The 13,261-nt window shown below is 60.1% G+C and overlaps 1 protein-coding gene across 7 annotated transcripts; it reads right to left on the bottom strand.

Annotated features, from left to right (window-relative positions):
* Positions 1–3,570: 3,570 nt before the first annotated feature.
* Positions 3,571–12,039, bottom strand: SH2B1 (SH2B adaptor protein 1). Of its 7 annotated transcripts, none has more exons than XM_036066561.2 (9): positions 11,792–12,039; positions 8,579–9,609; positions 8,170–8,271; positions 7,834–7,925; positions 7,543–7,718; positions 5,800–6,012; positions 5,395–5,606; positions 5,104–5,275; positions 3,571–4,360 (listed from the first exon to the last, which is right to left on the bottom strand). In XM_036066561.2, exons 2-9 carry the CDS (start codon positions 9,518–9,520, stop codon positions 3,984–3,986), a joined length of 2,286 nt encoding a protein of 761 aa, XP_035922454.2. In that variant the 5' UTR covers positions 9,521–9,609; positions 11,792–12,039; the 3' UTR covers positions 3,571–3,983. The 7 variants fall into 7 exon arrangements, with proteins under 7 accessions (XP_035922454.2, XP_035922437.2, XP_035922445.2 ...); XM_036066544.2 differs by lacking the exon at positions 11,792–12,039 and adding an exon at positions 11,608–11,692; XM_036066552.2 differs by lacking the exon at positions 11,792–12,039 and adding an exon at positions 9,966–11,495.
* Positions 12,040–13,261: the final 1,222 nt, after the last annotated feature.

The raw sequence follows: 13,261 nt of genomic DNA, 5'->3' as shown, positions 1-13,261 counted from the left end.
TCTTTCCCCTACTCCCTCCCATCCCACCCACTCTCAACCTGTTTCTATTGCCACAGTCTCCTTCCTCACCCAGTTTGCTGAAAGGGCAGCAGATACTCCAACCTTCAGGGGACGGGAGAGGGGGACAACATCCTTTGGGGGCCAGAGGAAATGGCTCTAGAGGGACAAGGGGAAGTAGGGAGGGGAGAGGGTCAAGGGGACAGGGCAGAAGACGGTAACCCTACCCTCGGGAGGGGTTGCTGCAGCCATCAACAAGGGATTTAGTGTCCAAGCCCTGGTGAGCAAAGCCAGGACTGCCTGTCTCTCCCCCAAACTACCCCCCCCATCTCTCTAACTCGGCCTCTGGAAACATAGCCTTTGGGGGCCCCCCATCCCTGGCAGGGAATCCCCCCAAGAAAATGGGGTACCCAGGCAGCCAGGTAATCCAAGAGGCTACAGAATGTGCTGATGGCAGAGGGGGAAAGATCAATGTTTCACGATGGGGGCGGGAGTCACCCCAAGTCCTGGAATGAGGGTCCCCTAATCCCCCACTGTGTTAACTCAAGGGGTTCACATGGCAGACCCCAGATGGTGTGTAGTCCACACTCCGCCCTGGCCCTGACATATCTCCTCCAGGGGAGAGAGGATCAGAGGCTGTGTGCTCAGGTGCTGGGCATACCCCAGGGGAAGAGGCGTAAGGGAAGAAGGGGTGTCAAGGAAAGGGGGCTGGGAAGCTGGATAGAGCGGAGGCTCCAGGCCAAAGGAATGGGGCGGGGGCAGATTGATGGGGACAGGGCTGCCAGGGTCAGAGGGAAGTCTGGGGAGCAGTGGGGAAAAGGGACAGCAGGGGGCTGGCATGCAGCAGCCAGGTGGGTGGGGGCCCAGGGCTGGGTGCAAAGCCACAAGTTGTTGCTGAGTGGCTGGCCTTGGTGTCAGCTTCCTCGTCGAAGCAGCTGCTCTGAGCCCCCCACCCCCACCCCTGCTCCTGGATGGGGGCATCTTTTGGTTACTGTCAGGGCAGCTGCTGGAGGAGCAGACCCAGGGTAGCCTGGGCTGTGGGCAGGGGAGGAAAGCGGGGCAGAGAGAGGAGAGAGTTTCAATGAGAGTTAACAGTGAAAGGTCAGGGAGGGGAAGAAGGAGCCTCAAGTCCTTCCTGCGTCCAGGCCTCCAGCTTGCTGAGATGGACAGTCAGAGGAGTGTGGGCCACTGAAAGGGCTCTCCAGGCGCTCAAGTTCCTGAGCAGATGATGGCAGAGGAGACAGCGGGAGAAGGAAAGGGAAGCCTCACTTTGGGGAACAGGCAGGTCAGCAGGGGTGGATGGCACTTAAGGAACTAGCCCCCCATATTTATCCCTTCCTCTGCCTGGACTTGGGCGGGGGGAGCCTCCCGGGTGAGTTGAGGACATGGTGCTCCTTCCCTCCTCCTTTTCATGGTTCCCACAAACCCCTCCCTTGAGCCGTGACCTGAGGAGGGGGGCTCAGACAGTGGGGTCACATCCGCAGGCACTTCCATCGGCCCAGCACCCACCTTCTTAGGCCAGAGTCAGGCTCAGCATCTGCCAGGCCTTTTGGTGCTCTCTGGCTTCTCCCTGCCACCACCTGGAGGAGTGACCGGGCACTGTCTGAAAGGAACAGGAATGCCCAAACGTGGAGAAGGGGGAGAAGACTGGAGGGATTGAGGCTTCAGGGGAGCTGAGAGCAGGAGGCTGAGGACAGGAGGCAGGCTTTACAGCACGCTGCCGCTAGCGGGGGCCCTTTAAGGTGACCCCTCCCACCTCCCCCAACTTCCCAGGGGGGAAGCTGAAGCCGGAGAGGGACAGCCACCCGACTGGATCTGCAGAAGGTGGAGCTGCAGAAGGCGGCCATCAGAGGGGAGGACGGGGAGGCTGGGGGTGTGGACGGGGATGGAGGAAGGCACTGGTTCTCTTGGACGCTCCCCCGGGGGTCTCCAAGGTGTTCCTCCCCTCCTAGGAGGGCTGCAGCTGGGAATGGGAGAAGCCTGGTTCTGGACAGGGACATAGAGCCTGGCCGGTCCCTGGCCGGTCCCTGGCCGGTCCCGAACTTCAGCTCAACCATCCTTAAAGGGAGACTTAGAGGGAAACAGTCTCTTAGGCTCCTCCAGCCAAGGTATGCAAATCTTGGGGTGGGGGGGATGCTCCTTGGCCCCCTCCCCCACCCCTCTTCAGTAGGCAAGTCCCTGAGGTTGGCAGGGTTTTGGGGGAGGGGGAGCATCGCAGCACCAGCTGCTGCTAGATTAGGAGGGGATCAGGTCCTGCTTACCCTGGGGCATCAGAGCCTTCACTCACCACCTCCTTTTCCAGAACACAGCACCCAGCTCCCCAAACCATCCCCTCCTTTGCAAGGCCAGTTCTATCCCCAGTCTCCTGAGGTCAAGGTTTGGGGGAGCCCAGGGATTAGACAAAACTGGGAGAGCCAGCAGGCTTCCCCCAGCTAGCCCCCAGCCTGGGTGGCCTGTGAGCCCAGCTGTCTCCTGTCCATCTCCCAACAGGACGCAAGGCCCAGAATAGCAAGGTCATAAGCATGGCTAGGGCCTCCTGGAGGTGGGGACAGTGGCTGAGGGGCGCGAGAATATAGGGCCCATGCTGCCTGGGAAGGAAGGTGAGAGGCAGCACTGGGTGGTGAGGAAGGGAGCGGGCCAAGCAAAACAGGTGGGATTCCTCAGAACCTGGGCCCTCCTTGTGAGCACCCACCACCTGCAGAGCTGGGAAACCCAAGGGTGCGCTCCACTGGAGGGCACGGCTGCAGTTCAGTTCAGAGAGCAGAGCGTGGGCTGAATGGGGGTGCTGCAAGGAGGGAGAGATGCTGCAAACTCATCCCCACGGGGCTGGGAAGGTCACATGAGTGCGGTGGGCCAGTGGGGATGGAGCAGATGTGGAAGGTGGAAGGTGGAGCACATGAGGCTGGATCTTCGCATTTTCAGGAGAAGCCGGTAATCTGAACTTCTGGGTGAAATCCCAACAGAAACGCTATCCAGGCCAAGCAGATCATGTCAGCAGCGCCAACCCAGATAAAACTTCCCACTTGACAGATGAGAACACTGAGGCCTAGAGAGGCTAACACCTTGCCGAGGCCAAACAGGAAAGGAGAGGAAAAGCCAGGAGTGAAAGCCAGTGTTCTTTGTTATCTACCCTCCAGCTTCCCAGCTTGGCCCCTGGAAGGGGGGCAGCCGGCCTGCCCGCGGGCCCCTCTGCAGCCAGGCTCTGTGGCTGCCACATCTCTCCCAACACAGCCATCGTGCCCCAGCCCCGGCCCGACGGTCTCTGCCTGCTTTCTCCCTAGGGTGGGAAGCCTTCACTCAGGAATTTGGAGCAGGATGGGTCCTCAGAGATTGCCGATCCTGCTGCTCACTGTCCTGTCCCAGTAAGAGAACTTGGCTGGGGACCCCGGGAAGCACCGTTTGGCTCCGCCAACAGCACAGCCCACAGGGGAGCGATGGGCCCGAAAGCACGGGGCTGGAGGGCAGGGGCACTTGACCTGACCCAGCCTTCCGGCCTCTCAGCTCCAGAGTGGGCTGCCTTCCTGACCCGCCTGTCCCAGCCCCCACTGCAAACACTGGCCACAACCATCGCGATGGAACTGAGATAAACCCTTTTATTTATTTATGCTTCTCCATTTTGTTTAAAACAACAACAACAACCACCTTAATATAACTGACAGCCCTTCCCCCTCACCCCTCCCCGGGCTGGGGGGTGGTTAATGTGGAAATGGCCCCCAGGGGTGGGGCTGACCATAAGAGCCCCTCAGGGAGGTAATGGGGCCCAAATCCCCTGCCCAGGGGACGGGGCACCTGTAGTGTATGAACTGGGGAGTTAACAGGGCTCTCGAACCTCTTCTTGTACCAACATAGATGCCCTTGGCCGTCAAGGGTCAGGAAGCACGTGGGGAGGGGATTCCTACCGCTCCTCTCCGTCCCTGCCCAGCCCCAATCTCACCAACTAAGGGCTGGGGAGCAAGAAGAGTGGAGAAAGCGCAGGGTAGGGTGTCTCACACGAAGGAGTACTGGTTATTGATGGCTCTGGGATGGCCCCCTTCTTCTCCATCGCCCCCTAGTGGTAACTGCTGGAGCTGCACCATCGCAGTGGCCCCCGCCGCCCCACCAGATCCGGTGCCTCCCTGGGCCTCCGCGCCTGGGGCTACGGCCTCTTCCAATTCAACCACGGGGACCAGCTCAACCACGGGGACCAGCTCTTCCTGGACCCCTCCACTGCCCGCTTTCTCTTTCTCTTGCCTCTCTTTGGCTGCTGCGGCTGCTGCTGCCGCCACTTCTGGCGCCCCCGACGCCTCTTCTGCCCCAGGATGTGGGGGATCTGTCCATGAAGGGGGCTCAGGGGGCTGGGGTGGGTCATGGGAGGTGTTCGGTTCTGGATAGGAACGGTAAGAAGACAGACTGTGGAGGGAGGCCAGCTCTGGCGGGGCCCTCCCCTGCACTTGTCCCCCCAGGAGCCATGTGCTATCTCCCCCACACCCCGTCTCCTGAGCAACCCCCCCGGCCATGGAAGATGGATCATGGGCGGCGGTGAGAGGGGGACCACACTTACACACAGTCACTCGCTCCGAAGGGCATGAGGGTGGAGGAGGCATCGGGGTAGCATCGATCTCCCTCGCACACCCCTGCATGGCTCCCGGCCTGCTCCCGGCCTGGGGGGGGGGGAGGGGTAACGTGGGGACAGATGGGACGTTGGGGTGGGGAAAAGGAGAGATCAGACAGGGACATCAGACACCAAGGGAGGAGGGGGTGGGGGATCAGACCAAGCATTCCCAAGAAGGACAGGCCCAAGGCAAGACCGACAAGGGGCAAAGACGAGGCCGAGGAGGATGGATCCAGGAGACACACAGGTGATGGAACACAGGGGTCTGATGGAATGGGAATGCACCAACCCGACTTCCACTTCCTCCCGGCTCCGCCACGGAGCCCTCTGCCTCCCTACGTCCTCAGTGTCCTGCTCCCCCTTCCAAAGCCCCGCACCCAGGGACCTTCGCTACCCTACTCTCCCTCACGAAGCTGCTCCTCCTCACAGCCCCCCGCCCCGTCTTTCTGGCACACACACCTCCTCACTTCTTGGGTGCACGGGCACCTCCTCCCCTGCAGACCTGCTCTGCTCACCCTGCTGTCGCTGGGAGGACACGACATAGCTGACAAGAACAACGTCACTGGAGCCTCCAGACTCCAGTGGGATGGGGTGCACCCGGAAATGCTCGAGCATATCGAAAATGGACTGGAACCACAAGTGCTGGACCCGGCACTGACCCTCCTCGTTCAGCGACAGGCGCAGGTGCTGAGGGCAGGGCGGGCAAGGTGAGGCAGGAGCCCATGCCCCTGCCCGCTCCAGAAGCCCCCGCCCCCCCCACCCCCCTGCAAGCTCCCTGCGGGGAACACAGCCTTTTCCTCACTCACCTTGGCCTTGCCCTGGAAGTTGAAAGTGAGCACGTATTCGCCCCGCCTCGTCTCACTCTGCCGAACCAGGAAGACACCGTGGGAGCCGGCGCCTCCGGCCAGCACTAGCTGCGCGGCCTTGAGTCGAGAGAGCATCCCGTGGAACCAAGGGTACCCTGAGAGGGGCTGCTCCCCTTCGCCTCCCTCTGACTCCCCCTGGAACAGGAATGATCCTTCAGGAAGGAGAGAGGGAGGGAAACCAGGCTGTCAGGGAAGCCTCCCCCATCCTGGGAGAAGACAAGCCTTGCTTTCCCTCCACCTGTCGCTCCCCCCCCACCCGCCACCCCCATCTGATCCCTCAGGATCCCGAGACAAGAGTTTCAGGAAGGCGGGCAACCAGGCCTGGAGGCAGACGCACGCTCTCACCTCTGGTACCTGTGGCCGCTTCCGGAGTGTCCAGGGGTGGGTAGGGGGCTGCGAGTGGATGAACTGTGCCCGCTGGGGGCCCCTCTTCAATGGGGATGCGGGGGGGCAACTCTGGGGGAAGCAGTTCCATTGAGTCAAAATGGGAAGCAGCAATGGAAGCGGAACTGGGGGAGATGGATGCCGAGGGGCGGTCTGAAAGGCCCCCATAGGCCCCTGGAAAAAAAGGGAGGAGGATGGAGTTGAGAACTGGAGAAACTACCCCGCGTGTGCCGGCGGTCAGCGGGCTGAGGTGCCCGCCCCTTCCTCGGGCACTGGCCCGTCGGTCGGACCCACGACTCCTGAGGCTCCAGGCACTGCTAAGGGGCCGCAGCGTTACTGCAAGGACGTCCTGGGATCCAAACGTGCCCATTTTTTCTGAATCAACAGCTGAAATGACAGCAACTGTTATGGGGGAGAATCCCTGAAGTATTCTCGCATTAAAGAGCATCCTTTTTTGGCCTACAAGACCAAGTCCCCAACTCTCAGAGGCATCAAAGATCCTCTCTCTATTAATTTGCCCAACCCAACCACCCTTTCACGTTAGTTTGTATTCCCGGAGCCTCTGCGTGAGGCTGATCATCCTGTCTGATTCTCCCAAAGCTCCAGGGCTCTCCCTACCTCACGGCTGTGCTCTGGCCATCTGCTTCCTTCCTCCAAGCCCTGTTCTTTTCTGTCACCTCCCCTGTGTGGTATCCTGTCTATTCCACCTTCCCCAATTCTCTTCCTCCTCTGAGCTCCCAAGGCACTTCCCACTTGTGCTGCTCAGAGGACACGAAGCACAGGCTCTCCACTTCGGAGTCCTGCTTTCCCCAGGGAGTGATAGCTTGTCAACTCAGCTAGACTGGGAGCCCGCAGAGAGGACAGGAAGCACGTCTCAGGCATCTCTGGGTTTCCCCATCCTGCCCCAGAGCCTAGCACAGGGTCCGGTATGTACTCGGGCAGGCCCGAACCTACGGGAATGTCGTAGCTGTGTGTGGGGTCCGGAGAGCAGGGGGGCAGGGAGCAGACTGGCACAGCCCCGGTCTTTGTCAGGGCCTCTCAGGTGACCTCCGAAAAGCCATTTCACCCTCCCTGGTCTTAGCTGCCTGAGGGGAATGGAAACGAGGGGACTTGGGAGGTCCATCCTAGCTCCAAGATTCTTCAATCCATCTGTTTACTCAGTGAGCACAGCCAGGGTGCCTGGCGCCACGAAACCTAAACTAGAACAGAGGAGCAGGACAAAAGGGATACTGGCATCTGGAAAGGTGAGCTGGGCCAGGCGGACGCATGTCTCTGGGTGTGTATGGTTGGGCCTGTGTACGTCCGGCCAAGAAGTAAAGAGTCAAGATCTGGTAGCATCGACATACGTACAGAGACGCAGAGTAAAAGCAAAACAAATACGTGAACGAAGTGTTCCAGAAGCTTGGGGAAGAGAGCTGTTCTCGCCAGCCAGAGCGGAGGTCTGCACGAGGCTTATGGCAAAGGAGGAAAGGCCAGGCACAGGAGGCTGGAAGGGAGTTGGCGTGGGGCTCGTGCAAAGCGGGATGGGGATGGTTCTGAGTGGCCGTCTGTGGCGTGGCATGTCCTGGGACAAGTGAGACATTCGGTGGGAAGGGGTGGGCAGCTGAGGGGCAGGAATGGGGTGCACGGTCGAGTCGGGAGAGAGGGCCCGGGCCTGGTGTGGGGGGCTCCGAAGTCCACAGCCCTCTGAAGTTCCACCCTTACCCTGCGACAGGCGGTCGTTGCTCTCGCTGGCTCCCAGCAGCAGATCCTGGCTGGGCAGACTCTCTGAGTGATTGAGGCAGGGCAGCTCCAGGCTGTCTGTGTTCTCCCTTGTAAGGAATGAGGTCCCAGGGGCCAGGGGGAGGGTCATGGGGTGGGGACTGGTGGCAGGGCAGGGTCTGCGGAGACAGAGACAGGGAACATGGTGCTGTGAGGACACCCAGCGGGTGAGAGGCCCCAGGCTGCTCCCCCGCCCCACCTGGGCCCCTCGGTGACAGCAGGCAGGCTCCTCACCCCGGGCTCAGGCACTCCTGGATATCAGACACCCAGGCCTTCACATGCAGAGCATCGGCTGTCTCCAGGATGTACTCCGAGGGGCCTTCCACCTGTGAGGGCAAGAGCAGGCCCACAGGCCACTTCCAGGTCCAGGGGCCGTAAGCCAACCCTAAGGAGAACGAGAACATCCTCCCCCTCTTCCCTCCTCCCGGGGAAGCTACAGCCCCAGGGACACGCTCTCCAGGCCCTGGACACACAGGCACCTCTTTCCACGAAGCCCCTGGCTTCAACCTGCTACGCAAGCTTGCTCCCCAGTACGAGCGCTCCACGAGGGCAGGAGCCCAGAGCTCCTACCTTAACCACAAACGTGTTCTCCCGGTCGGGCATCTCCAGGGCTGTGGTCGTCCGCACGTCCGTGATGGTAGAGCAGGGAATGCTGAGTCGAGGCCGAGATGCCTGGGCGGGGAAAGAGAACAAGATCCAAACTGTTGGTGTGCGGGGACCACCTCTCACTTCCCTCCAGAGATCCGTCCTCTTTCCTTCTCTGTCCTAAGGGAGTTAGACAAAGGGTCCTAGCACTACTTTTCCAGTCCTGCCCACAGCTACTACCCCGGAGTCAAGAGCTAGCTTTAAAAACCAAAGTGAGCAATAAAACAAAACTAAACCGAACCAAACCCAAGCGAGCAAAGCTAAGCACGTGGGCTGTTCCACTCTGGTGGCTCAGTCGCCCGCTCCCAGTCACCCACCCTCCTCGGGGCCTCACCTTGGGCGGTACAAAGAACTCCAGACGACTTCCTCCTCCTCCTTCTCCTTCGCTTCGGAGCAGTAAGCGACACTTCTGCCACTGAGGCTGCCCTCCTCCCCCCGAGGTAGGCCCAGCTGCCCCTCCTCCTCCCCGGCCCACTCCAGCTGGGTCAGGGGCTGCCTCTTCAGCCCCCATGAAACTCAGCAGCTCTTCCCTCTGCACCATCCCTGCTCCATCCTTCAAGGCCCCCCCTCCCCGACTGAGTCTCAGCCTCTCAAATCGGTGAGTCCATCGGTCCCCAGGGGATGTTCCATCACTAACCAGTCCCCTGCCAATGGTCCCGGCCCCGCCAGAGGAGTTGGAGTTGCTGTTTCCACCCAGGACCGGGGGGCCTGATGAGGTCTCAAGGGGCCCGGCCGGGGAGGGAGGGTCAACCGTCCCCCGCCACTGCAGGATGCCACGGACTGAACCGCGGACGGAGCGACCCACTGAGCGGAGGGAGAAGCGTTTCTTTAGCTTCGGCTTCGAGGAGGTCGTAGAAGAGGAAGAGACTGAGGAAGGGAGGGGGCCGGCCAGGTCCTCAGATGATCGAGAAGGGCCCAGCACAGCCAGGGGCCCGCCCACCCTGCAGCTCTCAAGGGACAGGTCATGTGGCGGGATCTCCGCAGCAGGACTCAGGGGTGCCAGGATGGGTGGCGAGAGGGAGCCAGAGGCCCGGGCCACCTCAGCTTCAAAGTGCTGCAGGAAGAGTTCGGCAAAACGGCGGGAGAAGGCAGCCTCAGCCCCGGGCCCTGCGTACTGGGGGTGGGAGGCCAGGTAGAGGCGAAAACGGCGGGCAAAATCCAGGGCAGCAGCCCGGGCATGGGACTCGCAGAACTCCCGCCAACTAGGAGGAGGGGGTGGTGGCAAAGGCGGAGGAGAGGGGGAGGCCCCATCCTCCGGGGAAGGGGCACCATTCATGACGGTCCCCAGGAGGCGGAGAGGGGGAGCCTGTGGGGAGGGGCAGCAAAGAGGGAAGCGGCCAGAAGACACGGGGTGAGCGGCAGCAGCTGCAGAAGGAAGAGAGGCACATACACCGAGTCACCGCTGAGGGGGGACTGGGGGCCGAGCCCCGCCCCCAGCCGGACTCCCCACTCTGGCCAGGACTCCTTGGAGAGCCATGGGGAACACCACACCGCCCCCCCTTCCCTTTCCCAGATCCTCACACTGGCTGGCTCCCCGGGGTCCAGCCCCGCACCTTCCCTGCTGCCTTCCCCACCCCACTCCCCCTGGCTCGGGTTCCAGGAGTGACAGATGGCCGTGGAGCACCTTCCTCTAAAAAGGAATCTTTATCACTCATGCCACCTCCCTTCTCTAAAACAGGTCCTTCAAGATTTATCACATGCTTCCCATGTGCTGTTCTTACCTTTCCCTGCAACAGGCTTTAATAACCTTGACAACAGATGAGGAAACCAAAGCTCAGAAAAGTTTCAGAACTCCAAGCCTACGGCTTTGCCCACTGCACAGTGCTCGTCCCCAGGGACCGGCTGCCCCGGCCTCAGGCACGGCCCCTCACTGCCCCAGCTCTCAGGGGAGCTAGGTCTGTATCACTTACAGACCCTGCCTCAGGGCTCCTGAGGTCCAGCTCTGAGGAGGGAGGCTGCTCAGGAAGGAGGATGGATGGATGACGGATTGAAACCGCACTTGTCCTGAAGGCGGACCCCAGCGCCCAGCACCCCGGCACCCCAGCACGGTGTGACCGAGGCTCGGAATGGTCACAGCCCGCTTCTTTGGTGCCCCTTCAGCCTGGGGCCCAGAGGCAGCAGCACCAGGCAAGGAAAGACTGTGGGTTGGGTCAGAGCAAGTCTCTGTTGGCCACAAAGTAAATAAAACATAACAGGGAGCTGGGGCCCTAGGCTTTTTCACTTCCTCTTCTTTCACTGGGGAGTGTGCCCTAAAGGCTGGTTAGCCTGGTGGTTAAGGCTATGGGATCTGGAGTCGGACTTGGGATGAAATCCCAGCTCTGCCACCTATTAGCTGGGTGATCTGGAACAGACTGTATGTCCTCTCTGAAGTGCAGATTTATAGCTATAAAGCAGAGCTAATGATCCCTAACCCATAGAATCGTTGGGAGAATTAAATGGAACATGTCAGGGCTCGACACAAAGTAAGCACACAATAAACCACCGCTATCATGACTATCTTTATGGGTTCCAATTCTTCTAAAAGAGAAATGAAAAAAGAAGAGGCCTCCCAAGATCTTACAACTAGCAAGTGGCAGAGCTGGGCATGGCATTTATAACCCATGGCTCTTTGTTAGTGTTCCTCCCCCATATTATATTGGAAGATGACTGGCACCAGGACTGGGGGGGGGGTGGGAAGCTCAGGAAAGTCTCCCCAAAGCTCAGACTCCTGCTCAGACCGACAATCAGCGACCCCTCCCCTTCCTCCTTGGCCTAGACCCTACACATTCAGATGGCTCCAACCGCAGGGACAATTCCAAACCAACGAGAAGAAGCCAAGAGATGCAAGAGTCATGGAGCACAGGGGAACCGAGCCAAGAAGTGCAGACACAGCAGGGAGACCAATCTCCAGGCAGAGGCCACCTCAGCTCACACAGGCCCACCCAACCCTCTGCACCACAGGCAGACCCAGCCCCCTTCAGGCCCGCTGACCCTGCGGCTCCTGAGCTGGTGACTCAGTTTCTCTTCTGCCAAGCAGGACTCAGACACATTTTCCCGGTGCACCTGCCTCTTGGCTCAGTTCTCAAATTTCCCGAAGGGCGGGTGGTGGAGGGTGCAGGCTCCGCTCCCGGCTCGGACCCTCTGGGCCCGGTGGTCAGTGCACTCCGACCCGCTCCTACTCCCTGGATACCCTCGACCCACCCATTCCCCGGAGCCGCAGCCGCCTCGGGACCAGCCCCGTCCGCTGCACTCTGCGGAGCCGAGCACCCCTCCCGCCTCTGGCCCCCCTACGCCCGCCCCCACCCAGGGCTCCTCTCAGGCGCCGGGGCCGGGTCGCGGAGAGGGAAGAGGTACTTGAAGAGGGGGTTCCGGTTCCGGTCCCACCTGCATCTCGGTCCCCGCGGTTTGCTCCGGCGGCGGCGGCAGCTCCCGCTCCCTGCCCCTCCCCCCGCACTCCGCGACTAGCTCCCAGGCCGCCTCTGCGCAGGCGCGGGGACCCCTTTTCCCGTCACCGAAGGAAGCGACCATAGAGAAGAGCGGCGAGAGGGAAGGGCACCTAAACACTCACTTCCGCCATCCTCCTATTCCGCGCAAACCCTTCGAGGCCTGAGAGGAGGGGATTCTCTGGAGGGTCAGGGGCTTCTCCGGTTGCACCTAAAAGGGACCGCAAAAGCCACCGTGGGAAGGGGTTCGCAGCAGGTGCCCTCCCGGAGGAAACTCGGCACAAAGGAGAGGTGTCAGCCGTAGAGAAGCCAGCTTAGGGGATAGAGTCCCGAGGCCCTGTTGTAGGCTAGAGTAGCCACCGGCTACCGGAAACCAGCGAGATGAGGCGGCTCTTTGCAGGGCCCGCCGCCGCCTAGAGCGCCTGGCCCTGCGGCTGAGGGGTTCGCGGACACCGCCCCCAACGAGCCCCGCGAGGGAAGACGCGGGTGACCTTGGTTGAGGCCCCGCGAAGAGGCGGAGCCTGAACTTACGACCTTGGCTTCGCTGAGCAAAGGGACTGGAGGTCTAGTAGGTTCCATCTGAGACGGGAAATAAAGATAGAGGGCAGAAATAAGGAGATCACTTTGGGCGTGCCTGTGGGACGTCAGGGGGCAGGTGGACATACGGTCTGGAGCTCAGTAAACACATCAAGGCCAGATACAGACATTGGGAATCGTTAAGGTATAGAGAGTCGTTGAAATCATGAGCAGGGACAATTCCAAACCAACGAGAAGAAGCCAAGAGATGCAAGAGTAAGGTCTGTCACTGACCCAGCTCCAACTGGCCTAAGGAGTAGGGGAATCTTGGCTGAAGCAATTGAAAAAAACGGATTGAGCTTCTTCAGGAACAGCTGGAAAAAAAAAAGCCAAAAGCTGTGAGGAACCTGTGGTTCACCTTCTCTAGCCTCTGCTTTCCCCATGCATTTGGCTTCACTCGCAGGTAGGCCTACCTCAGTGGCAAAATGGCTTTACATGGCTCCAAACTGAAGTCCCAATAGCTTCACAACTCAAGTAGAAGGAACCTGCATTTCTGAGATTTGCAATAAAATTTCCAGAACTGACCCCCCCCCCCCCCCCCCCCCCCCGCTCCGCAGCTGATTGGCTTCGATCAGATACTCATCCTGGAACACAAGAGACTGGACATGGATAAAGGCCCTAATTCACACAAGAACGTTTATTCAAGGCTGAGGCTGGGTGGAGTTGGAAAACTTCATTGCGGAGGGCGAGTTCTGGCCTAGCCGGCCCTTGTCCCCCAGCTCTCCTCCCATTCTAACCAATCTAAGATCACCTCAGAGATGGCCTTTGTTAAAGTCTTCATCACCATCTTTGCCCATCCATCTTCCCAGTTCAGAGGAAGATATCAATGGAAAAGACTCGTCCTGTGGTCCCCTCCCTCCCCCCTGAAGCCCTTATGCACCCTTTCTGTGTAGTTTCTAGTTTCTGTAGTTTCTGCCCACCATTTCTAGGAGAGAGACACAGTTGAGGAATATAGAAAGGCAAGGGTCTGGTGATGATAAGTTGGGTTTGGAAATGTGTCTAAGCTGTCCAATAAAACT

Source organism: Halichoerus grypus, chromosome 6, assembly GCF_964656455.1.
Source record: "Halichoerus grypus chromosome 6, mHalGry1.hap1.1, whole genome shotgun sequence".
In the NCBI taxonomy this organism is placed as follows: domain Eukaryota; kingdom Metazoa; phylum Chordata; class Mammalia; order Carnivora; family Phocidae; genus Halichoerus; species Halichoerus grypus.
This window is presented reverse-complemented; position numbering and strand designations above follow the sequence as displayed.

What these genes read in the sequence shown, in the direction of transcription:
- SH2B1 (XM_036066561.2), bottom strand. Translation starts at nt 9,520, where the DNA reads ATGAATGGTGCCCCTTCCCCGGAGGATGGGGCCTCCCCCTCTCCTCCG. An exon ending in ACTTCCAGGGCAAGGCCAAG is followed by an intron (nt 5,276 to 5,394) that starts GTGAGTGAGGAA and finishes CCCTGCCCTCAG; the next exon opens with CACCTGCGCCTGTCGCTGAA. An exon ending in GTCCTCCCAGCGACAGCAGG is followed by an intron (nt 4,361 to 5,103) that starts GTGAGCAGAGCA and finishes GTTCCTATCCAG; the next exon opens with AACCGAACACCTCCCATGAC.